The sequence below is a fragment of the Pezoporus flaviventris genome, unplaced genomic scaffold (assembly GCF_033815535.1).
Source record: "Pezoporus flaviventris isolate CSIRO_AGI_PZ_B2104156 unplaced genomic scaffold, CSIRO_AGI_Pfla_v1 ptg000006l, whole genome shotgun sequence".
NCBI lineage: Eukaryota > Metazoa > Chordata > Aves > Psittaciformes > Psittacidae > Pezoporus > Pezoporus flaviventris.
Window position 1 is genome coordinate 13,055,558 of NW_026892554.1, and position 26,416 is coordinate 13,081,973.

At 39.2% G+C, this 26,416-nt stretch overlaps 2 protein-coding genes across 3 annotated transcripts in view; both read right to left on the minus strand.

The window, feature by feature from the left end:
- MYO5C (myosin VC) overlaps window positions 1–4,931 on the minus strand; it is a 35,040-nt gene extending 30,109 nt beyond the window's left edge. For both annotated transcript variants that reach the window (XM_061446972.1, XM_061446970.1), the window contains exons 1-5: window positions 4,868–4,931; window positions 2,285–2,395; window positions 1,229–1,394; window positions 853–997; window positions 276–432 (exon numbers count right to left, since the gene is read on the minus strand). In XM_061446972.1, the coding sequence (XP_061302956.1) occupies window positions 276–432; window positions 853–997; window positions 1,229–1,394; window positions 2,285–2,395; window positions 4,868–4,894 (606 nt within the window). In that variant the 5' untranslated portion in view covers window positions 4,895–4,931. The remainder of the gene's footprint in view (window positions 1–275; window positions 433–852; window positions 998–1,228; window positions 1,395–2,284; window positions 2,396–4,867) is intronic.
- Window positions 4,932–5,739: 808 nt separating this feature from the next.
- MYO5A (myosin VA) overlaps window positions 5,740–26,416 on the minus strand; it is a 100,083-nt gene continuing 79,406 nt past the window's right edge. The window contains exons 29-41 of the mRNA XM_061446967.1: window positions 24,865–24,965; window positions 24,245–24,325; window positions 22,175–22,373; window positions 20,580–20,654; window positions 18,528–18,621; window positions 16,220–16,366; window positions 15,656–15,810; window positions 14,370–14,459; window positions 13,529–13,679; window positions 12,432–12,714; window positions 11,435–11,609; window positions 10,026–10,106; window positions 5,740–9,109 (exon numbers count right to left, since the gene is read on the minus strand). Coding sequence (XP_061302951.1) covers window positions 8,957–9,109; window positions 10,026–10,106; window positions 11,435–11,609; window positions 12,432–12,714; window positions 13,529–13,679; window positions 14,370–14,459; window positions 15,656–15,810; window positions 16,220–16,366; window positions 18,528–18,621; window positions 20,580–20,654; window positions 22,175–22,373; window positions 24,245–24,325; window positions 24,865–24,965 — 1,785 coding nt within the window. The 3' untranslated portion in view covers window positions 5,740–8,956. The remainder of the gene's footprint in view (window positions 9,110–10,025; window positions 10,107–11,434; window positions 11,610–12,431; window positions 12,715–13,528; window positions 13,680–14,369; window positions 14,460–15,655; window positions 15,811–16,219; window positions 16,367–18,527; window positions 18,622–20,579; window positions 20,655–22,174; window positions 22,374–24,244; window positions 24,326–24,864; window positions 24,966–26,416) is intronic.

Below are 26,416 nucleotides of genomic sequence, written 5' to 3' on the forward strand. Positions count from 1 at the left end.
ATTGGTTTCTCATCATCTAACTAACAGGATGTGGTCAGACAAAACTCTGGAGGCAAACTAGAGCCTCTGAAGGGCCACTGGTAAATTAGGTAGGACCTGGGTGTTCCTGAAGCTATTACCTCTTTCCATCAGTAACATTCAGAGGCTAAACTTCTAATTTAGGTATCTAACTCAGGCAGCTAAAACATCGCTAAAGATTTCAAATGAAGATTCCCAGCAGCTCCCAGATTTCTCTCCCTGACAAGTACAGACTTGACAGATACTCTGAAGCTTACCTCAGTTATTGGATTGGATGCCAATACTTTATCCTCCACATGTGCATTGCTGCTTGACTTACTCACAGTGGCAAAATATCTCATAGTGTATCTTGCAGACACAGTCTTTCCAGCCCCCGATTCTCCGCTGACTATAATAGACTGATTTTTGTTATTTCTAAAACCAAATAATCAGACATGATTAATAAAATATCTTAGACATGTCTAAAATGCATGTATAAATGTAAGAATTATATATATGAAACAGATGTGTGAAAACACAGCTGTGATCTACTCTCCTACCAGTTTCATCTTTTAACTGTTCATCTTTTAGTCCTCTTTGGTTGTAACATCTAGGCTGATGTCACTGCTATTCACTCAGCTAAAAGAGCATTTTGCCCCCCTTCAAGAATGAAAATAGTTATGAGTTCTAGAAATTCCTCAGCTTGTTAAGGAATTATTCCTCTTCTAGTTAAGCTGCTCATTCAAAGGTATTCTTAACAGCCAGTGGTACATAGACAGTTAAATTAAATGACAATTAATACTGACTGCACTAGACTTAAAATGTTACTTATGGACATTAAACAACATACTGAACCTTGCCATTTGCTTGTATGCTTCTTCTGCCACAGCAAATATATGTGGATCCATGTCCCCCATGTTTTGCCCACTATATGCATGGATAATAGCATCTCCGTATATTGGCAACTGTTTATAGGGGTTTATTGCAACCAAAATTATTCCTACAAACAGGTGCACAAAACAAAAACAAAACACAAGTTAGTTCAATTAAATGACAGGTTCTGGCAACAACAGTTGGACTGATACAAAGTAGTAATATTTTCTAAACCAGGTAAGAGATACTGATCAACAAACAAGTCTATACTCACACAAAAGTGAGTTAAAATACGCTTATCATATTGCAAACTAACCCAAGATTTCTTTTCTTAAGCCTTGCGTTTTCCTCTGCTTACCACTATAGGTGTAGATAAGCCTAGACTCCACAAAACGAACTTTAAGATTGTGTAGAACAGCAGGTTCATGGAGATAACTAAGTGCAGTGAGATCGTTTTCACCAACAAGTATGTCAGGGTTTCGGAGGGGTGGCAAAGCAGCTGGATCAACAGGGTAATTCAGTTCCTGTCAACAAAAATGACTTGCAATACCTTAAAATGCATTAGTTTTCCCTAAACATAAATTGATCTTCTACCTTTACACAAAGTTACAGGGTTGATGGAGCCCTGTCTGACCCTGTATTTCATCAATTCCATACATCCCACTGAACTTAGGGACCTGCAGACCATGACAGTAAGATGAAGCTCTTCAATATTTACCAAAGTGAAAGCCAGGTTCTCTTTATTCACAGTATTTTGTACTGAAATCTATAAAATGGAAAATACTGTAGCTCTCTAAACACATGTGTATTTAAGTACTGATGAAAACAGCAGACCGGCTGCAACTGAATGAGCTGGTCAGAACTTAAGTCAGCTCTGAAACTACCTTTACTTGCAGCCCTTTGTTTTTCTTTACACATTGTTTAAAACTTCTGTTTCTTTCAACAGATCCATTTAGTCACACATTTCATACTGGTTTTTATAGAAGAGCACTGCAGAAATACAATGTTTAGAAACATTAAACTGGAAAGAACTCAGACACTAAAATTAACAAATCTTACTTCAACAACTTTAGAGAGAAAAAAACCCACAACAGCTGGCTCTGTGAGACAGAACTGTGCCTGCCCTGCACTTCTGGTTTACTTCAACTTAAGATGAGTTTCAGTGCTTGTTTCAAAAGTGAAGTGATCTTAGAGGTACGCGCTCTATACTAACATTATACAGAGAGTAAAATTGCACTTTTCATCATTTTAGATAACAGCTGTTTTCTGTACAAATTTCAGTGTGATAAAATTCTGGTCACCACAGGGTTAGCATGAAAGAAAATATGGACAAGTCATTTATACCCCGTGAGTCCTGTGTGTCTATATAAACATATCCCAGCAAACCCCACAATAATTAAGGTTTTCTCCTTACAGTCCCATCTTCTAACTGCACATGGAGAAAACAGTCTCCAGCTTTGTAGTTTTTTGTGATTTCTGCAGACTGCCAAACTTCTTCGTTATCAGGGATCCAAACCCTATTGTACTACAACAAAAAAACAAGGTAATGATTAGCTTAGTTATTAGCATAATACCAGACTGCCATGAAAAAAACCAGTTTTCAAATGTCAGTGCAACCTAAAGCTGAACTGGATGCCAGGACTCTATGGATTATTATTAGCTCTGTCCAGCAGGCTGTATTTCTGCGTTTTAGCAATTCTTCATGAAAGGCAAACAAACAAGAGAGCACACTCAAGCTCAGACATGTTTGTTCTGCTCCTGTTTAGCACAAGGTCTGCAGAACAGCAGCGTGCAGGAGGCTGCAGAACAGTGGTGTGAAGGAGGGTGAACAAGGGCCAGGCTGCTGCCAAGTTCTTCAAACCCTCTAACACTGACCAAAGAGAATAAACCCCACTTGAGACAGAGCCCTGATTTCTAGGAGATTATAAATGAGCGAGTACCTGAGAAGACATCTCATTTACCAGAACTGAGACTTCCCTCAATTCAGGTGTAGGACACTGACCTTAGGCAGCATTTTACCATAGGTACAGATGTATACACAAGAAAGGCTCTGCACAGGTACCTTGGTTTCAATGGGACTGAAGTGCAAGCTCCAAACAACATCTTCCCCTCTTACAGGGTGAACACCAAAGACCATCAACTCAGTCCCAGTGTGGTACTTTAGCTCTGCCTCAGGGAGAAACCACCCTGCCTAAGTGTGCTTATTTCCAATGGAAGCAGGTGAATTGTAATTCTCTTTACAACAATTCTCTTTACAATTCTGAGACAACAGAATTACCTCCAGCCTTCAGAAGCGTGTGTGAATGCAAATTATGCTGTTGGAGACATCTAATTCTCCTATGCTGAAGTTACAATGGTGAAGCATCAGCAATATCTTTACATGTGCTGACCTAGAAGCTACAGGAAACAGCACTCCTTAGAAGGACGTAACACAGCTGGCAACCTCTGTAAGTCAGGAATTTCTTCCTTCCCAAATGTGGAGTGTGTCCTCCCTGTTCTGCCAGGGTTTAACACAGCAACAGCAGCCCCAAAAGCCTCCCTAATGCATCAGCTAAGTGTCAATGACACTGGTTTAAGTAACACTGAAATCACTTCTGTTCAGGGATTTGCAGGCTGTGATCACTTCTTACACTTCACCATCTTCCTTAAACCATGTTTTATACCATATAGTGTGTATCTCAGATGGCAATGAAGACAACACTGAAGGCTATATATGAATGTAAGGGGAGCACAGAGGGAAGGAGAGCTTGAAAACCACCAGTACATGCCAGTACCGAGTTTCTTATGAGCCATCACTTCTATAATTCGTGAGAAAGTAACACCAGAGAGCACAGGACCATTTAGTCCCTACTTGCACGAGCAGCCGTGCCATATAACCTTCCAGCATCTGTTTTGATAGCCAAACAAATGAAGGGTGTTAAATGGTTAACCCCCTTCATTTGATTTCCCTCCGTAGGAAATACAGGTATCTGTATTCCTGGTCACCTGAAACCAACTGTGCTTACATAAACCCATGAGAACTGCTGCAGCTGCTTACCTGAGAAATTAAACAGAATTCTTTATTTGCTGTTGCTCCGTGTGGGTCAAGAATATCCCACACGGCGTGTTCCCATGTAAGAAAGCGAGCTGCACTAGGTCAGGGACAAGAGGAGGAAAAAGCATGTGATCGAAGGGCTGGTTCCTCAGCTCCAGGAGCCTCCATTGGCAAATGCAGCCGGCCTACCAACATTCCCTTCTCCAGACCTGCCTCGCAGGTAAACACAGCAGAGTTTGTTCATTTTCGGATCAAGTTACACACACTCTGCTTCCGCCTGCCAAACGCTACTGCTGATGAAGAAACCCAACTACTCCTGCTTTCAGCTGTGCCCAGTGCAGTACCAACACAACAATCGAATAAATACCCCTGCAGCACAAGGCCAACAGCTGTTAATCACAGCAGGTGCTTTTAAATGTTAAGAGATACCGTCCTGTAAGTCAGTAACTTACACCATTTAAAGCTGAGCAAACAAACGGTGCGTCACAGCACTCTGGTGACTACGGGAAAAGTGGGAAAAGTTGTGCAAAAAATACAGCAGCCACGTTAAAGAGGAGGAAACTTCGGTTTGTTGCCAAGTTCTGCCAAACACCCGGTACCTGCGTAACGAGAAGAGCCAGCACCCCACGATTAAGCGGCCAGGGAAGTGCTGTTAAACTCTGAAAGTGCCTAACTGCTGGCTAGGGCATCAGAGCCCTACACAAAAGTCTCAAGAAATGGGTATTTATCTGAAAAAACAGCCCTCTTTCCCTGTGCTGCCCGGCACTTCACGGCCGCCCCGATGTGCTGTAGCCGGGCTGCCCGGGGCGCAGGTTCCCGGGTGCGGCGCGGCGCAGCGCAGCGCACACCGCGCAGCACACGCGGCTCAGGCTGTAACGCACCGCGGCGGTGCGGTGCGGCCCGGAACGCACAAGCGCCCTCCGGCGAGAGCGACCCCGCTCCTTCCCTTCCCCTTCCGCTCACCTGCGTGTAGAGCTCGGCCAGCGCCATGGGGCAGAGCGGCCGCTGGGGCCGGCGGGGAGCGGGGAAGCGGATCCCGGGCTGGCCCCGCCCGCAGGGCTGCTCCCGCAGGCACGGCCGAGCCGGTCGGGAAAGCCCTCGGAGCCGTGTGGGGCTGTTTGTGCCTTAGCCTGCGGGGTGGCTCCCGACTCTGACGGGTACACAAGTACAGTGGGGATGCGCAGCACTCCCAGGAACCACGCTGGCAAAGTCGGCATCCTGCATACATCGTTAGGGATTAGGAATAATGGGTAGTCTAGGTGGCGGGGGGATCACGAGGGGAGACAGAGCAGGGAGAAAAACCAGGCACATCATTAATCACGTATCAGACACTATGAAGGGGTTTCTCTAGCAAACTTAGAACACGATGAAAACGAACATCTCAGAATTCAGTTAGTAAGCTTAGGGCACTTACAGGTACTGTACTTAAACATCCTTTATGAGGAAGAAGGCTTGAATAAACCTAGCATCAGGTTTTGGCAGAATATATGCCAGATATATGCCAGAAGCCCAGGATCCGCCACCAAAGATGCACAGTGTTTTAGCAAAGCACAAATCTTAATTCTATTTCAGTAACAGGTACTATTTGGTGACAAAATACGCTAACAGAAGTGGGTTATGTCGAACAGATTATTTCCAACCAAGCACAGCAGTTTATGGCCCACTGTTACTGTCTGGGTGTGTATTTACACAACCCTCAGGTTTGAACCAACTCCCATGGCACTCAACACGGACTCTGCCACGAAGGTGCAGGAAACCTGTGTGACCATCCGGGGAGTGTGCCAGCACGCAGCATATGAACAACCACACAAGCAAACACAAAAATCCAAAGCAAATCCTAGTGTTGTATTTTTATTTGGACATTTTCCAGTGATAGCTATTAGGCTACAGCTTTTATGATGCATACATTTACTAAGTACAACATCAGACACTACAACGGATCAGAGCTCAGGTCATTCTGACAATGTTTTGGTTTTCATCTATGTACTGTAGTGGCATTGAGTGAAAACCTGTGTTTAAAGGCTTTATCACATGAAGTATCAGCATCTTAGAAAACCAAGTGTTTACTCATAGTTTTTTGTATGGTATTTGAAATGTGTTCAGTTTAAATCACAAATTACACAGACCTTCAAATTGCAAATGCTGGTGTTTCCAAGTTGGGAACCAGTGTTACTGGTTATCAATCCACTTTTCAACATTGAAGTTGGTATTTCTTTTCGCCTGGGATAGATTAATTGCATTTAATGGATTTATGCACTTTCATGTTCCATCCCAGATTGAAGTCTGAGAAGCAATTTGGGTAGAAGACTGTGTCCTAAACATCAGAATAAAATGATCACTGGAATAAAAATACACCAAACTGAATGAGGTAATTATTGTGCAAATTCTCTATAATAACTGTATATAATTCTAAGGGGTGGTTGACAAGTATTTTTCCAGCATCCGATAAAATCTATCATAGCAATAGATAATAAATTAAAATAGAAAAGATATGTCCACATTAAAAGAGCATGACAATGATTTAAAGGGAAAAATGAAAACAAGTTGTTAAAATAAATCTGCATTATATTCCATGGTTAAAGAGATATTAGTCCTAAGCTGAAAGATATATTATACACTGACACTAAAATTTTACTTCTGAAAAGTGCATGTAAAATACTGCCATGTAAAATGTTTGGTGAGTTACCAACTATGCATCTCTTCCAACTTTAAAGTATTTTCCTTTAAAACATGTCAAGCAGCATATACTTTTAATGTGATATAAAAGTAATTAATACCAGTCAAACCACTGAGTTTAAGGATAATACCTATAAATTACTAAACACTACTTTTTTTTTTAAGGAACCAAGATACAGTAAGGCTTTTTACAGGTAAACAAACTTAAAAATGAAACAAAAATACATTTAGGCATACATTTTAAACACTAATGCTTAAGGAGTGGGTACATTTCCTGATCTATAGTAGGAACATACTGTAATGCCAATAGTTTGGTTTTCAATAGGAGAAAAAAATTATAAGTCAGCATGTTCTCAGGTATTTTCTTTCCTAGCCTCATTACTGGATGTGAAGGCTTTCCCATTACATTCTCACAAGTACAGTACCCCTAACAGCCTGAAAATTACATTATACCTTATCTGGAGCCACTTAACAGTAGCAGCCGTAGTTTCAAGAATCAAGTAACATTGGAAAAAAGAGTGTTTGGTATACCATGCACAGGAAAAACAATCCAAATCATTTAGCAAAGATCACTCACAACAGTTATGCAATACAGTATTAGATTCTTGGAAGTACTGGCATGACCCATCAAACATAACATGGGGCATACACATTTGAAAGTAAGATGGCCTGAGCATCTTCAACCGATAGTGACAAAATCTGCGTTGTCTGTACTACCGATTTTAGCAACCATACAAAGAGCATGTCTGCCCCTCAGGTAAAACAACTGAAATGTTTCAGTCTGCTTAACAGCAACGTTTTTTTTTCTGTGAGTTTGCAGGCAAACAGATTAGTACCAAATAGTCTAATAGTGTACCTCTAGATTATTTCTCAATATTTTAAAAGAAATTAATGTTAATGCTAAGATACTAATTGTTATAATACGTAAAAAATATTGCACAATGCAATTAAACAACGTGTGTGGCTTTTTTTTTTATGTGTATATTTGAGCCTTACACCACAAACTACCTCTTTTAAAGTTCAGAACTGGAACCTTAAGCAGGGCTTCTGTGCTTAATTTGCACATTGTGAAATGTGAATTCTGTTGTGAAGATATGTGAGACAGAAGAACCTTTCCAGTAAGATGTGCAAGATCCAAAATAACTCAGTTTCTCATTATTGAATGGCACTCTGGATTTCCAACCATTAAATCAGCATGAATCATAGTCAAGTGACAGCATCACAGTCAAAACCTACTTAATGTTCTTGTCAACCTTTCAAAGAATGAGAGCCTTGGGCTACTGCAAAAGTTTTCTGTTAAAGGTTTTCCTCTCAAATTCCAGAAGGAAGGAATACTTTTTTTTTCTTCTTTTTTTCTTTTTCTTTTTTTTTTTTTTTCTAAGTGGCAACAAACCAAAAGGGATCACACTCAAAACATACGCTGTTATTTCTGGGGTCTACAAACGAAGAGCATTAGACAGACTACAAAATCTAAATAAACACTGAAATCATTATTGACTTCTGATCATTTGCTTCAAGATTGTGTATTTTTAGCTACTTTTAAAAATAACTAAACATGTAATTTCCAGTGTGCTACTTGTGCTTAGTTACCATTTTCCTTTATAGGTGTTATTTGATACTATTTGCAAAAATCCAGTTAAAGTAACAGACTGCATCAGACTGTAAATAAGGTTGACAACAAAAAATGATATTATCTTATTTTTAGTGCTTAGTATGATACTGTTGTACATTTAAAAGAACACAATATGCAGCAGCGATTTAGTATGCTTGGTAAACCACAGTGCTAACAAATGAACACCTAAGTTACAGCATATAGTGAGCTATAAGACTTATCACTAGAATTCATGTCAAACCGACATAAATAAGTGGTTTAAGAAATCATTTTCTATATTGCCAGTTTGTGTTTCTCTACTCCAGTTTTCACAAATTAAATGTAACAGGCTCCCAAGTGACTGTGTATTCTACTACAAAATGCTTTACTTTCAAGTCTTCCATGTTCAGGGCTGTCCCTGTTGATCCCTGCCCATGAGATTACATACGGAGTTTAATTTACACTATTTAAATATGTTACTTAAGATCTAAAAATGTCTCTAGACAGCTGAAGACACAATTTTAGTCCAAGCTTGATTTCCATGTTCTGGAAATGCATGAATCGATGATGTCCTCATAAATGCAATGACTGAACACAAATGCACATCTTTCTATTAGCCTCCAATCTGTGGTGCCCTTATGTAGTTTTCCGGTTACTTGTACTACAGATCTGGGCATACATACAGAGTGTTCAGAAAATGTGTTTTCAGTGGCTCACTATGTTTTAATGGGTAAAGATATGAGGCAACTGATTCTCCATCTAACACTGATGGTACATCCTTGCGATCAGACACGTGATATGAAGCCCAGGCCCAAGCTGGCTGGGATCTGAATGGTTTCTAATGCCAGAGAGGATGGATTAAATGGAAAAGTAACAGGGAAGATGTGTTTAGCATCCATGAGCAACTGAGGAGAGTCCTTCCTGTCTCGCAGACGCATCTGCAAAGATAAGAAAGTGATTACATCAGCATCTAGCCAATTATTCATTGACAATTATCAACTTACAAAGAGTTAGTGTTTCATCTATGCATCCAGAAACCCGGGTGTGTACAGACACACACTCTATGCTAACTTGACCCAACACATTTGCAACAATCATGCCTTTAACTGTAGTTACTGTTGTCATTTTTGGTGCTGCATAACTTCCCCTTACAATGCAATCTGAAGATACTAAGATTCCCTGCAAAAGGAAGAATTTGCCCACTATCTGGGCATCTTTTCAGTAAGTGAAATTACAGTTTTATACCTTCCCAATCTCCCTTATCCTGCTAGTAATGCAGTTCAAATTTCTAACAGACCAGAAGGATCATCTTTGTTTCTTTTACTTTGCTCTATTGGCTGCTTTTCTTTGGAGTTTTCAACCAATTTCATTTTCATCAATATATATAAAACTTCTATATGTTTTTATAACTTTATAGAAGTTATATATATAATATATATATAAACTTATATAGAAGGGCTAAATGAAGAACTTTGGAACGAAGATAGGCCTCAGTTTTCAAAGCAATTGGAACTTCTCATGCAGACATAGGTCTGACAAAAATAAATTTGCATATATAAATGTTACCACTTGAAAAGCTGGCATAAAACATAAAAGTCTGCTTACATACACGAAGATGTATACACACAAAACTCTCTCACCTTCCAAAAATCTCATAGAGACTGACAGGGAAGCTAAAGTTTTCATGCAAGCCTGGAGGCAGTAAATTGTGATTGCTGATAATTTTAAGGCTGACAGCATCAAACCTAGTCACTTCAGACTCCTGAATGTATTTCAGGATGCAAGCTATTTTGGCTCAGCAGAAAGTTTATCAAGAATAGTCAGATAATTATAGATGAAAAGATACAGCCATACCTGTATTGTACGTATAAATGATACCAAGACTCTCTCTTCAAACTCGTTAACTGGAGTATACAAATTCAGAACTTTAACAATCTGTGAAGAACAACCATTCTCAGGTTAATTTTACCGTTGAATCAACAGATGCATCCATGGTTACTAATAATATACATTTAAATTACCTGTTTTAAAAAGAAAATTCTTTACCAGTATTCCTTATTTTTTGCTTCATTCAATATATAGAGAATTCCATCATAATGCTATGGTATATGACTGCCTCCTCCAAAATGTGTTCTTTGGAGGTAGAAACTCTGAATTTCTACATGCTTGTGGAAAATACCAAACTATGGAAAAATCAGATGATAAGTAACTGACTGTGCTCCTGCACTCCCTGGAAACATGCTTTATTTCTCACCCTAATTTTGACCCTGTAATTATGACCTTCTGTAGCTTCCATTCAAGAGTCTTATGACTCCACTGTTCAAGAGAGTGAGCTATTTCTCTAAAAATGGGGCTAAAACTACCAAAGGGAAGAACTGCATCAGAAAGACTTTAAATAATAACATGGGTTAAACCTGTAAAAAAAACTTACTAAAAATTCTCTTTGTTTTTTTACACAATTCTCTTTAAAAACAAACCAAACCAAAATGCAACACTTTTAAGCAAAGTTAAAACACTCAAAGCACATAGAATTCTAATTTATTATTTCCGTGAAAAATGAACAGATTTTTCCAGCAATGTGAATTACTAAATCAAAATGACCGTATCAATGCAACTGCTATTGCCAACCCCATTGTGAAAGAAATGGAGAAATTTCTTCCTTTCCCTGATGGGAATGTTGATTAATCACCAAAGATGCTTGGATTCATTTACTCTTGTTGAAGAAAAGTGCAACTTTATCTGGACAAAATCTAAGCTTTCATAAAGAGAAGTCTTCAGCTGTTCACTGAGATGTGCCTGGTTCAGCCTTCCGAGGCTAATGGGTACAGTAACTTAACACTTTTGTTTGCAGACCCAGAGACAACAGTTCTGTGTGAACTGTCCATTAACTGGATACTAACTCTGATGGCAGAAGGATCAATTCCTGGTATCCCAGGCAGAGCTACAGAGTACAGAGACGTCTTTGAGTGAAGAGCTTTCTCTAAGGATTTTCACAGACTGAGATACTATGCGTAGTACTACGCACTGCACAATCTATTGAGATCCCTCTCATTTACTCCAAAACTTACCTTGAACATCAGACTTCAAAAAGGTCTGTTTTTTTTTTTTTACCCCTCCAACTTAATCTGTTTCAGTTTTACTAATTCAAAACAAAGTAAGAAATCATTGATCCATGTGCAATAGCAGTGCAGGCAGGCATAGCAAACACCAGCAGAGCAGAGAACTGCTCAAAAGTGATGAAGAGTCAATAAGAGTTTACTTACCTGGGCAGTAGTCAGTGCATTGCACATGGAACAAATGGCTTCAGCATCCTCATCCGTTTTCTTTTTTACTTGCAACAACTGTGCAGCCTGGATGAGGGGTTCCAGGGTTTCTTTAGCCCCGCTATTCATCAGATTTTTGTCTCTCAGCCATTCTTCTAGTTGACTCACATTGTATCTGTACAAAGAGGTAAGAGTATCAAGATATTAAGGCTTGATGATGGCTAAATTGAAAACATGTGCAATTTCTATTCCCCAGTGTTTCTTCTTTGTCCTTGTATGTTTTTCCTTGTAATTTCTTGTAATTTTGTTTTCATACTCTTTCCTTCTGATTAAGACAGGAAATTCTGATTTTCAAAACAGTCAGAAACTATGGCCCAAGACTTACACTAACCAGCTTTCCCATCTGTTTCTATTCCTGTTAACTGCAGGAATGTTATAAGAAGAAAGACAAATAAGATTTTGTCCATGTAAAAGTACAGTGAGGCTTTTCAAGGTCACTTGAGGGGCTGTAATGCCTTGACTAAATTTCTTGGCATATGCCAGTAGAATGCATTGAATGACTAATGTCAGACATAGGAACAGAGTAAGATGGCACAGGACTTAAATCAGGATGCAGCAAACTACGGGGTGGGTGAACACAGCAGGTATACAGTGTGCCACCAGCACACAAAAAATGCAGGATGTTTGCTACTCTAAAAGCTGAGAAAGCAAGTACCAACATTTCACCTACACTTCCGATTCCTACTTGATGACAAAATACTTTTGGTTTGCTTCTATCACGCTTCCATGAAAGCCAGGTGGGATTTGGCCTGACTTAACCAAGCTCTTTTTGACTGAACCTCACAAGATCAGTTTAACAGCATTGGCAGCTTTTGTATGTGGAAAAATAAATATTCAAAACGTATTTGCTATCCCATCAAAATGATGTTGAGCCGTGTCAAGAGTTCACTAAGGCTTTCAGCAGCACCCTCAAGAAAAGTGTAACAAGCTCTCCCACCTTATCTGCATTCCTTTGCTCCACGAACACATGTCCTTGCGCAGGAGAAGGTTATTAAGCGTTATGGCCCCAATGATGTAGAACATCTGCTTGACAACCTGCTTGATCAGCTCTGGATCCATTCCATGCTGACACATCACTGAATGGAAGGAGTTCAGCTGCCGAATAATGGAGTCCAAAGTGTAGGTTCCTTCATCAGCAATACTGGATGTTCTCTTCCGCAGCCCTGTTGGTTTCACCCCTGAGACACCTTGGATTGTCTCATGCTCCAGCATTCCTGAAACTGCATCCGATTGGCAACATTATTATAATGACTGAAAACCACCAACATGCAAGCAATTGTGGAAGATGGCAAAACAGTATTTACACAGGAAGAGCAGGGCTTTCTGCCTGCCATACTTGACCATGATTTCCAGCAATTCTATGTTCTGCAGAATCTAAACTCACAGGGTTTATATAAAGATTCCAGCATCTGTGTTTGAAAGGGAAGTCTAACTCTAGCTTAGCAAAGTAATTCTTTCCTCCCATGGTCATATGAGTAGCAGAGTCAGCAAAACAAGAGCTGTTCCATTCTTTTGAATGCTGTGATTGGAAAGCATAATGAAAATGTGAGTGAGTACTGACTGACAGGAAAAAAGTATTTGTAATGAAAAAAAATCTCTTTGAATGTGAGCTTCATCCCTGCTATTTCACTGCCAATTGCTGTCCATAATAACAACCAACCATTACTCTCCATATTCACTTTAAGTTCTCATGTAATTGAAGTCTAATTTTTCCATGGGATATTTCCCAACAGACAGGGCAACAAATATCAGACTGTCCTAACAGTTTATTCCTGTAAATGCATGATTTATGACAAGCATGAATAAGATATAACCATTTATTCTGGCACTGCCAGAAGAACCAGCCACAGTTTAGTTTTTTCCTCTAATCCAGCCTGTCCAGTGTAGTCCTTGTCATCGCTACACAGAATACCACTAGAACCAGTAATGATGCTACTGGTTAGGAAGAAATACAAAGATACAGTATATTGCCACCATCACAACTTTCCATTTGGTACTACAGTGTGAAGTTTAAAGAATTCAGCTTTGCCTTACCAATCATTGGTTGCAGAATGTTTTCCAACACTCGGACAAGTTGTTGGTAGATCTGAATAGCCAAGTCACTGAGTACTTGTCTGTATTCGGCTAGATCAAAATTAGTGAGGCAGTGTTCATTTTGACGAGGTGTATTATGCTTCATAAATCCCTGAATTCATAACATAACAGAAATTAATGATCTAATGGAATACAAAAATATTACATGAGCCCAGTATTTGTGGTTTTTTCCATGCAACTCACAAATAATACTTTAAAATAATAGCCACAGCCCTCAAAACTTTAATTTGGAACTTCTTCTGATTGAGGCTAATGCTAGGATTAGCTTTTCAGTTGTGATTTGTACACCACCTGCTTCTGTGACTTGACACTTCAAGTATCTGACAGAAGAACAAACTCTGCCAACTTTCTGGCACTCAAGCTTAGGCATTTTCACCTGGTCATTTAAGGCCAAAAGCCCAATTAAGTTTGAAAAAGGAATTAGGCATAACACAGCCTCCAAACCTAAACTGGTCTGCCACAGTATGGTTAATGGACTTAATATGGCCTTTTTCATAGGAAGTGCAGAAAATAATTACTAAACAATGTAATGGTAGCAGCCAGATTCTTCTGCTCCATCTGAGTTGACACTTTTTGGGAGCAAAATGTCATCCAGCCTCTGGGCCCCCTGCCTGCAATAAATGGAAAGCTTATTTTCCTGTGCTTCCTACTGATGTCATCACCATCATTCCAAAAAGCAAAGCCATTTTAAAAGACTTTGAGATATTACAGCAATTTGTTAAGAGTGCTGCTCACAGTAGTATTGTAGAGCAACAGAAACCAGAGCAGGAGCACTGCTTACCTCTTCTCCACTGTATTGCTTCAAACAGTGCAAAAATCGGCAGGTGTTAGATAGCCAGAAGGACACTGTTTCGAAGTCATCCCCTCTTTTCTGAAGATAAAAACAAACACATTTTAACAAAGACTGGTAGGATGAATAAAATAATAAAATGTTAGCTAAACAATTGAACACTTAAAATCCACTCTTTTGTAGCTGTGATAGCTTGCAAAACTTTGTGTGTTTTGGTAACATACTAGAAAAGCGAGTTTTTTGCCGAAATCCCACTGATCATCCTCCATGGTTTATGCAGTATTTTTCAAGGACTTTCAGCATATAATTTCCACCACAGATATGAACTTTCTATGTTTTACAGACCTGCCCTAACTGCTCTGTGCAGAAAATCACTGAGCAGTGTGAATGTATTCCCAAAACACCCATTCTGTGGCATGACTCTAGTGAAAAGCCCAACAGAGAGGATGGAATGATGCCAGCAGGAGGAGCAGAGAACAATTCAGTTTTGATGAATGTTGCATACATCCTAACCATTTTGGCAGCCTGATAAGGAGAACAAAACAAACCAACCAACCAACCAACCCTCGTCGCCAGAGAACACAGGATCTGGTATATGCTGAATAAATCAAAATTTCTAGAGCTCTGCAGCACACACTCCAGTTGCTTAGAAATGCCCAGAAATTTTCTATGAATAGCTAAGCTCCTGCAGGATTGTTTACTAAATGTAGCTTGATTAAATACTTGGCTTTTGGGCACATCTGTCTCATTTAAAGACTAAAAAACTCCATGATGCTTTAGACATATTTATGTCTTAATAATGCCTTCAAGATACCCCTGACCTAAACTCACCTAGCCAACTCACTGCAAAGACTTCAGGCAGTAACATATTATTATCTGTAGGTGAAGCAAATGGAGAGATCTGTGAACCAAAACTGCAAATTAAACATTTTAATTAAGTGTTCTGGAAAAGATTAACAAAGACTCATTCACTATGCATACTCTTGACTACATCCAAAAGTTTATAAGCAGAGCTTCAGAGAAGGCAGACTATTCAAATTAAAAAGAAGGTAGTTCTTTTTCCACTAATTCAAAGCATCTATGGCATTATATGGAAAAAATGCTGTTGATGTAATTTATTGCTTCTTAAGATCACTTTTTTTGTGACTTCAGTGGGTAGAGTTTACTGATCAGAAATCCAGAGCCAATTCTTTGACAGCCGTTTCCTCACTCCTCTAACATAAAATTGAAAGCAGATCTTAAACTAACATTTTTCTAAACCAAGCAGACTAACCAACCTTCAACACTTTTTTGATGCCATTGATGGTAGAAGTCAACAACGACCGCACTTTTTGGTCATCATTAAGGTAATCCGCATGGCGCACACACATGAACAAAATATATGCTGGTAGTCCTGGAATCAGGTTGACAGCTACCCCACGTGGTTTCAGCTCTTGGGAAAAACAAATACACATGGTCTTGTTAAGTGTAAAATCATTGGAAGATGTTCTGTGAGGTAATTGCAACCTCCCCTGTTAATGGTACACACATACCTACGTATGGCCAGGGAAAACTAAGAGCCGCCACTTTCTTGCAAAATATGAGAACAGAATAAAACAAAAATCATAACTGCCTGCTAAAGCCCATGCAGGCACATTAGTATGTACAACACTCATCAGGAAGGATGATTAAATCACAATAGACATTAGGAATTTTAGATAAACTAAACACTGTCAAAACCAAAATAAGCTTTTCATTTCCTAATGAAAATTCTGTACTCTTCCAATTCATTTTTCATTTTTCATTGTTCATTTTTCAGGGTGTGTGGGAGCAGAGGAGGCAGCAGTGTGAAAGCTGCTTACCTAAAATAAGATTCTTGACAAGTTTTTGTTCATCCTCCTTCTTATATTCCAACATGCCTTGGAAGTCCTTTTCTTTCCGTGGAATGTTAACTGGACGAATAGGTTCGTCAATGATTTGTCCAGGGGATATGTTCTCCATCTGGCCCACTGCAGAGGGAAAATGAAAGCAATTATAAAATATTTTCCAATGCATACCAGAGAAAACGATGACATTTCTAAGGAAGAACTCCAGCACAGAGAAGTAAAAATGTGTTCTTTGGTTCAGGATAACATTAAAAAACAAAACTTCTATTAAACAAAAAGACAGACTGTTGACAAATGTATCTTGGGGTGGCATTCCTCCTTTGAAGGAGAGTACAAGTATGTGAACAGCATCCACTGATGCAAACTTACTGCTGATTTCCTGGATTTTATCATATAAAAGCACCAAGTCAAAGCGATAGCTGTTAATCACTTAATCCCAGATTAACACTGCAAGGGTCACTGTTAATTGTTCTACAAAATGCTGGCACTTTACAAGCTTGATGTCTGTTGCCACTTGGGTAGGTTTACCTCAATCAGTAGCCAAGCATGCACACTGGCTCCAGCAGGACAGAGAAGAGAATACTGAGAGCAAAAGTGAGAAATAATGTGTGTTGAGAGAAAGATGGTTTAACAAGCAAAGGAAAGGGGCAGGGGGAAGCAAAGCAAAGGCAGTCACTCAAAACAACCCATAGTGGGATCGATACCCAGCCATCTTCCAAACAACAGCTACCTTGTATGCAAAAAAACCCTCTTCTGGCTCCTGGCATTAGGTGGTATGGATTATGGAATATTCCTCTAGCTAGCTTGGGTCAGCTGTCCTGACTGTGCCCATGGGCCTTCCTACTTCCCCGCTTACTGAGGGGGCAGAGCAGGGAAAAGAGACAACCATGACACTGTGCCAGCTCTGTTCAGCAATAGCCAAAACACCGATGTGTTACCCACACTGCTTTAGCCACAAATCCAAAACACAGCATCGTACAGGCTGCTATGAAGAAAGTTAACTCCATCCCAGCCAGGCCTACCACACCTTTCTACATTAATTAGGTAATATACACAGATAAACCTGTGTTTTTAAAACCATTTTCCTCATCCTGTGTTGCATATGAATGCTGCTGTGGTCTTGTCCACAGAGGTAACCAAAGAGTATTGAAAGACTTTTTAAAAACAAACTTAGTTTGAGTAACCTTTCAAAAGGATGTCTGAAATATCCACCTTGTTGTGTACAGTACCTCCCGCTATCACATTCAACACCTACACTCCACCTGATTAGGTTGCGTGCTTATTTTTGCAAAGCAGAATTCAGCTTCATCCCATGAAAGCTACATCCTCTTCTCAAAACCCTCCTAGCTGCACGCAGTTATGAACTGTAACATCTTGTAAGTATGCTGAATGTGTGCACCTGTCAAATGGGATAGAAAATGCAGAAATCCAAACTCGAGGTCAAGGAGAGATCCCACTAACTGAAGGATAATATACTACTATTAATTCAGCTTTGACCAGATTATCATTGTTCTTTTCAAACACTGATGACTACACAGTCACTGATTTCTGTCTTAGTACACAATAAGACAACTCATTAGGCAGCAAGCTTGTTTCTGGAAAAAGCAGATGACCATGAAAAGCTTCTGAGAGGTTAGGACTAGGATTATTTAAAAACAAATTCATACTTCAAGTTTATAGCATTATTACTTGCTTTTAGCAATTAAAGTTACTTTACTTATGCAGAGACATAGAAAGCTTTCAGTCCTACCAGTCCTGAGATCCTAAGGCAGCTCACACTACTGCTCATAAAAATAAAATCAGCTTAGTCCATATCTTAGCATCCTCATATTCAAGTTTGGCCAGCAGCTCCCAAAGGAAACCTCAAGCAGAAAAAGACAGTCTCAGCCTTCTTGGTTCCAGTGATATAGAAATTACCAAAGGAATACTGGGTTAATTATTTCTGCTTGGTTCATACGTAGTATTGCTTTTGTCTTGACAAAACCAGGTAGTGTCTCTGAGTACACAGACAGCCCAGGTAACACGTCTTTATGTTCAAACAGTTTCTGTCCTCCAGAGAAACATCAATCTCCTTTACTCATTGCTCCAAAATATGCCAAATCTTCTAAAGGTTTGTAAAGGAACACATAATGGTCTGAGTATACCTCTTTTTTCTGGAACCAGTTAACAGAGACTAATACTACTTCAGACTTTGCTCCCTCACAAATTGCCAGAATAGATGGATATGATGACAACAGGATCACAAAAAGTAAACCAAAATCTTTCTCACAAAATATAAAAGTACCTTCAAGTTCACCGATCTTCTTAGCAAATACTTTCAACTGTTTCTTTAACTTGCGAACAGTTTTGTCTTGCTTCTCAAGCTGCTCCATTAAATCCTATAAATGAGAATGAGAATAAGATTAAGATATGAGAGAAATCCCATAACGTGTGGCAGAGACAAAATCAGTGCTGTTAGAATTACAAGGCAGTGAGGAAAGCTGAACAGTGGTGCCATCCTCTGGCTGAGGTTTGCAAGCTGGTATGCTGCCTATAACACAAGCCAAGTATCACAAATATTAAGTTATGTGCAGCAAGACAAAGGCAAAGCTCTTAGGCAGGTATATTCTGCAGACACTCAGAACTAGGTCAGCTCTTAGGCAGAAGGTGTTTTGCTGCAAAAGCATCTCCCTAATGCTTCCTCCCTGCTCTTCCAAATGCCTCACAGAAATAATGTTCTTCATTATTTAACAGCTAGCCCGTATTTCTGCATCATTTATTCATGCCTTCGGGACTGACTCATTACTCAGACCTATCCATTTTAGAAGATGATAAGAGAGAGATCTGCAGAAGGACCATAACTTGCACTTGAATTTACCAAAAATCAAACATGCAGCATTTCTTGTGATGCTCTGCCGTTTCCCTAGTGCTTGCTGTCATCACGTTTCCTTACACTGAAAATGGTGTCTTGCATTTTTTTATTCTGCACCTGAACAAAACCTAGCACCCAGAAGTCCTATTCTTGCAATAAATCTGTATTTTTCCTTCAAAGGAGCACTCCCCAGAAATCTATCTTTTAATAATTCTGTGACCTGTGGTAGTACACTCATAAAATAATCATGTAACTAAAAAGGGGGAAGTAAATCTAAAGGAAGCAAAACCTCAAGCTCAAAAAAAAACAACCCTGAGAGCCATTCCAGGGTAAGGGTTGGAAAGCAGCTTAAAAGAAAAGTGCTCTTTCATAAGCATGATTCTTCCTGGCACTGGTAAGGGACCATAAGCTCCTTGCGTCAAAAGCATCATCTGGGAAACAACACCTCCTCTAAAGTACTGAAAAATATCGTTGCAGCATGGGCAACAACTTAGAATGAGGTAGAAATTGTTCTTAATCATGTAGTAAAGAGTTTACAACCTAATACAATATACTTGAGCAGCAAGATACTGGGCCTGTTGAAAGAACAGAATTGAGGCCACGCTTCACTTTAAAAGCAGTGTTCAATTTTGCAATAGAAGTTCTGTTAATAACACAATATACTTTTGTCAGACACAACTATTAACCCTGAAATTAGTAAAAAATATGTCCAAGTCCAACAGACTGTTTCAAACGCATCAGTGAAGGAATATGGCTTCTGAACAACAAGTATGTGAAGCGGAATAAAGTTCTTTCTGCGGTTCCTCTAAACAAATTGAACAGATTTCACATCACATCTAAGATTTAGAATATCATAAATTATATTCTTACAAGCTTGCATATGGTGCTATCGTTAATATTTTATGGTGTTATCTTCAATATGATTATGGAAATACTCTTTCCAATTTTATCCTACATAATTTTGCATTTTTTGAAATACATTTAAAGGTTATGTACTTTGATTCCGATATTTATTCACTGCAGATGTCAGCACTGTAAAGAGATTCATGAACAAATCCAGGGTATGACTGGACTGCTGGCATTCTTCACTTTGATAAGTTTCCATATGACCAAGCCCTTATTTTGCTGAACTGAATTTAAATGCACCAAAGTTTTAAAGCAAGGAGTGGTTCTGAAAATTGAGAATCTTTTGCATCATGTGCATCTGTTTCAGGGCAGCATTAAGTACTATTCAGAAAGAAGCTGCTTTGCTCATAGTGCAAGACTTATATTAGTAACAAAACTGTGCATCAAAAAGAGACACAGATTACAACAAAGGACACTAAGACTAACAAAAAAAGCAGTGAGGGAAGTAATTGGCATCGTGAAGCTCTCTGCAGGGGATTTCCTTTGAAAGGGAGAAAGGGAGGCAGCCTGCTTTTCAATTAGTGCTCCAGAAACAGCAAACGAGACAACAGAGAAACAGGGTTCACGTGATCTACATACAATCATCCGTTTGTAAAGTGAAATCCGGTACAATTGATACTTCTTGGGATCATCTGCATACAACTCCTCATAAAACTGCAAAAATAGGTACAGGATTGTTTTTTCCCCTCCCTTGAGACACTGATACTTCAGTAAGCACTATATAAATTAAATCAGTACAGCAAGATCCATAAGCTCTAGTATTTAGGTAGTTGAGTCCTTAGTTGTGGTGCTCGCATCAGCCTCTCCCAGACAGAAGCTGATGTAGATCAGTTGCAGATGTTCTAAAAACGGGCAGTGCTAATATTGCAAAGGCCTGGAATACAACTTTTGTGAGAACCCAGCCAGGACATTTTCTTATGCTAATCAAGAAGGGATTGCAGTGAATACTGCCATTCTAGTATCTCATCTGGAAAGCTTCTCCACCCTATTTCCACTCTAGGGCTAGGAGTGCAAAAGCAGCATATACCTGACCTAAAGTGGACTTGCAATACTCAAACATCAGAAGTGAAATACAAAGGAATGAGTCTATATTTAACGAGTAAAATTACATTCATTGTATTTGAAAATAAAGAGAACTCCTCTGCAATGTAATTATGCGACTGTGTGTTGTCTTGGGAACGCAGAATGTGATGAGTAGGTCTCTGGAGGGAAAAAAAGGCTAAAAATGATAACATATGACTAAGCAGCAGGAGGGAGCTGTCAAAGACAGAAACATTCACCATTTACCTTTGCCAGTGGGAGACAGCTGCTGCTGAAGGCAAACTTATACTTTCAATTAGTTTTTCAACATCTATTAGATGAATTATCTGATGCTTTCCTCAAAACCTGTGGTACTAAACCAAGTAACTTCTATAACATACATAAGCAGGAAAGACTACACTTTGGAATGCTTAGAGGAAGCATTGACACTCAGAGCTAAGATTTTTCTTCCTGAAGTAGCATGGTTCCTTTTACCAATAAACAGCAATAAACCAATAACATTCATGGCATAACATAATAAAATGGGACTCTCTGGAAAATTTCCCCATAAAAGAGCTAGCCTGCACATGAAGAATATACTCCTTTGCAGGGAAAGGTAAGGAGTTATACCCCACCTTTCCTTCATACAAAAATGTGCACTAAACAAGGAACACCAATTATTATCTAAGTGACTTCGAACCAAGTTTCTTTTTCTGAAACTACTTTGTCTTCAAAACATACCGAATAGTCGGAGCTCGTAACACAGCAGATTACCTGTGTAGCTTCAGGAAGGGGGGAAGAAAAGTGGCATTGATAACTGAAGAACTATGTCAGAGTGAAATAAGCAAACTAACATATTTCAAAGGAAACACCACTACTTGGCAGTAAGATTTTTTGACCTCCCTGGTGTCAGCATTCTATTTAGCGATGACTGAACTCATCAGTTGAAAGCTGGGATACATGAGCTTTCTCCAGGCCACAAACTTCAAGCAAATTCCCCGAAACATTATTACTTCATCAGCAAGTCCATTACCTTACCTACAAAAAGCCCACTGCACTTACACGATTTTTTGCAGGTTGCCATCTGATAACTGATAAGAACTTACAGGTACAGCAAGTCCCCTCTCCTGCTCTTGCAACATCATTTCCCTTACCAAGTTCTCATTAGTGAGCCGGGTGATCTCATGCTGTAGACTGGCTTCAATGCGGGCCTCTGGAGGCAGCTGCAGATTCTGTGCTAGGAGCTGCTGCTGGCGATTGTTCTCCTCCTTCAGACTCTGGATCTCACCTCGCAGTGATTCCAGTTCGTTCTCGTGGCTCTTCTTCTGCGACTGAAGCTGAGACTCCAGCAGCCTAAAGAAGTTGAGCAACAGTTGCGTGAACACACTCAGAAAGTCACATCCCCAGTTCTCAGAGGGAGTGTAAAGCTTTAGCTGCTGCTCAGGAACAATTAGCCAGGGCTTGCAAAGGAAAATGAAAAAGGCAGAGTACTCTTTAAACCCTTCAGTATGCCTTCTAATTAAATTAAGCTTGCATGATCAAAAAGTGGAGAGAAACTAATTGTGACAGTGCTTTGCATTTCCCTGTGATTGAACACATACTCTGTGTGGTGCCACTGAGAACATGTGGCAATAAATGTAATGGTAAATCACTGCAGATTGTCACTGCTTTTAAGGGGGCTTTAAAGAGGTTTTACCTCTCATCAGATCAAACTGTGTAAGATGAAGACGACACTGTTGGCTTAAGCTAGGACCCTGCAATATTAAAGGAAAATCTTTCTAGTTAACTCTCTTCAGTCAGAAACCATGTAATTGCAAATGCACATAAATAATCTTTATTTTTATATTTAAACCAACATTTTGTAGAGGGCTGTCATTAGTGCACAAAAGGTTGACAACAGAACCAAACCCAGGACTGGGATCTGGGAGCTCTATTTTACCCTCACCACTGACTCACTTTTTCCCCTTGGGCACCTCATGTCTCAAATTCTTCTCATGTGAAATGGGGATAACACGTACCAGCCTCCTTCTGAGCAGTGCTGTGGGGATCTACTCTGCTTGCAAGGCACTGTCCAAGTGCTCTGACTCATTTCATACATACACACATACAGGAAATGACATTACTAGTGACTACTAGTGTTCAATTAGACAACCTTTCAGGGTTTAAATATGCATAAGGCAGGCACATTTATTAGTGACCAGACTGATCAAGCACGCAAGAGCAAATAGTCATTTACCTGCATTGCTCTGCCGTTTAATATAAAGGTTCTTGTCTCTACAGTGCTAGGACAAGAAACGAGAAGCACAGAGCAAACACACCCTGCTCTGCAGAACACTTGCTCTGAGTTAGATCTTCACAGGCTGATGAAACAATGTTAGGTGTAGAATTTGTTAGCACAAGAAAAAGAAAGACTTTCATTAGTAGCATTCATTACCAAATACCTCCTCCTGTAGTTTCTGCTACCAAATGTGTATACTGAAGATGATCAGCACTGCTGATCCATTGAATAGGTTGCCAGAAACCATTTTGGAAGCCTGGGACACACATATGGATACGGGCCGTGCACACAGAGCCAGAACTGAATTTTTTATCCAGGCAAATCTCACCCATTGCATGGACAGCATGCAGTCTGCAGAGATTGCAGTGAGTTCACTGAGGTTTGAACAGCCCCACAATGAACTTGCTGATTGGTTATTTTGTGTCTTATATTTTGAATCTGGTATGGAGAAGAACATTCAGTTTCCTGAACTTGAGTCATAACAAGGAGAGTAAGACCCGTAACTATTTGAAAGTCAAGAGTAGGCTGAAGTCACTCAAACAATAGTTTTACGATTACTAAAATGACTGTAGTTCTTTAGCCTGAAAAACTGTATGGGACGTGAATTTTGATACCTGACATAAAGGCAGACAAATAATACAAACTACAGATCTTTTCCCATTATGGAGCTTCTGGTATTTTACTGTCTATTTTTGTGCAAGTATTCTTATGAATTATGTAATAGCTGCTGCACCATCTTTTTAAATTACAAAACTTGGCAAGTAGAAAGTTTTGGGGACTAAGTTTGAGGAAATACTTTAATTTGTATAATTTATGGTGATGCTTTTCTAACTGTTAAAGCAATAGAAATACTGTAGCAGAAGCAAACCCATAGCAAGGGGCACAGTTAGCTAGAAAAGAAGATGCAAATGAAGAAGAAAAAAACCATTCTGAGAAGTCTGGTAACCTGTTGGCTTGTTTTAACCCTTCATAAACCAGCCAAAGTTCTCCGTCCTCATTCAGCATATGACAGTCCTGAGGAGATTGCCTTTCAAGAAAAGTGTTTAGAAAAAAATACAAGAGAGATGTGATGGTGACGAGATGACATGGTAAGGACATTACACACTAAATTACAGTTACTATAAAAGAGAAACAAAAAATGCTGTAGAACAACTTAACAAATGTATTTCTTCTTTATGACGAAGTTCAGTTGTCAATGTTAGCCCAACTGCTGGTTACTATGCTGTCACAATAAACGTATTACAACAGGCTATTGTGACCATTACTGGACAAAAGGTAACAAACCAGCATGGGGAATGGCACCCAGTTTGAGCAACGTAGCAATTAAGGACTAAGAAGACATAAATCCAGGAAGCTTGATTTTGCAGTTCCCCATTGTTTCCTAATCCTTTCAAATATTGCATACAGCAATTTGACTAATCAAATAAAATTATAACTCCAAGTATAAATGTTCTCTAAGTATGTTGACTTACATGGATGGAACTTAGTGAGTATGACACGTCATACACACACAGTGTGTCAGAGCAGACCCCAAATGATCACAGATTAAAGAAAGAGAATCTGTACCTGTTTGTTTCCTTCAGTCCAATATATGCCTGTGCTATTTCTCCTTTGTCTTTCATCTTTTGCACATCCTCCAAGAGGATTGTAGCATCTGTCATGGTATTCTGGAAAAAGAATGATGATTTCCAGGTTAAATTTAACAATGTAATCATTCTCTGAATCCATGTTTTCACCACTTTACCCATAGGGAACACTAATCCTTGATTGGCCACATGAAAACTATAGCGTGGGTACCTGAGCAGGAGGTGAGTCCATAATTTCTATGTCCCTCTGGTGTATCTCTTTAAAAGGAATGTATGCAATATAGTCAGCTATCAGTCTAATAAGCAGGTACATGTGTTAACCTCTTCTCACTTGTTCACTGTGTAAAATAATTGTCATGAAATGATGAATGTGCATTTTATTTCACATTATCAGGAACAGGAAATTGAAGAAACATAATTTAGCAAACTTAATTCTATTAATATTTCTTAAACACAGCATTACATGTGGTCTTTCAAATCTCATAAATAAGGTCGATTCCTCACTTTGTGTATTTTAAATACCCTGGCAAAGCAGGAAATAGTTTACAAAGGCTGGAGATTTCTTAAGTTAAATGCCATCAGAATACCATTTTGTTTCAGTTCTGAATGCTTTCTATGGCACTTCTGCTTTTTCTTCAGTAAACTTGAAATACTTAACAGATGTTTACAGGCACCTTGGCCAGTGTGATCTGAGTCACTGCTGTGGAATAATCACAGTGCAACCACAGGACTTTGATGAACATAAGAGATGGAATTCTGAATTTTCTTTTTGACTTACAGAACAATCAAATTCTGCTTTCCTGAGTAAAATTTTGCAGAGTATTCCCAGTAAGAACTTTGTAGACATAAATTTTGGAGCCTAGGTCTCTATGCCTAGTATGATTCATGTTACCTAATATGAAAAACCAATCAAATACACGAGCTCCTCAAAGAATTATTCCCAACATCTTTATAAGATCCTTGTGATTTTTCTCCTATTATTACACAGTAAAACTGCTCTATCCCCCCGCCACTCTATCAAGCTTTAGCAGTCTGAACACATTTATTATTTTTTTGCTGATAGAAAAAATGCTGATTACTCTTGTACCTTCAAGAATACCCCACCTGCTGTAGTTCTAGTATTTGAATTAACAACCTTCATTTAGAGTCAGTTCAGTTCCTCATACTCCTAAATATTATGTATTCAACTACATTTTCTAATAAAATATTCAGCAATTCCTCTCTACAGATCACAGTGTGAGTCCTCAGTGTTTGTGACATGCCAAGGATAACAAACATTGTAAAATAAGGTAGTTCTGCATACCGCAGACTTTTTTTGGGGTAAAATTTGTGAATTTTGCAAGTTAACAGAGATCTGATTCCTGACTTAGAGTGCTCTTTACTCCCCAGACACACTCTGCAGGATAAATTGACTGAGCTGACTAGGCCAGTTCCTGAATCTTTCACGTTCAGGTGACCATAAACCAACAGCTCAAAATTGTTAAATTTGCTTCAGGTAACTTGTTCTTGTGCATGGAGTGGGAAGATGGGGA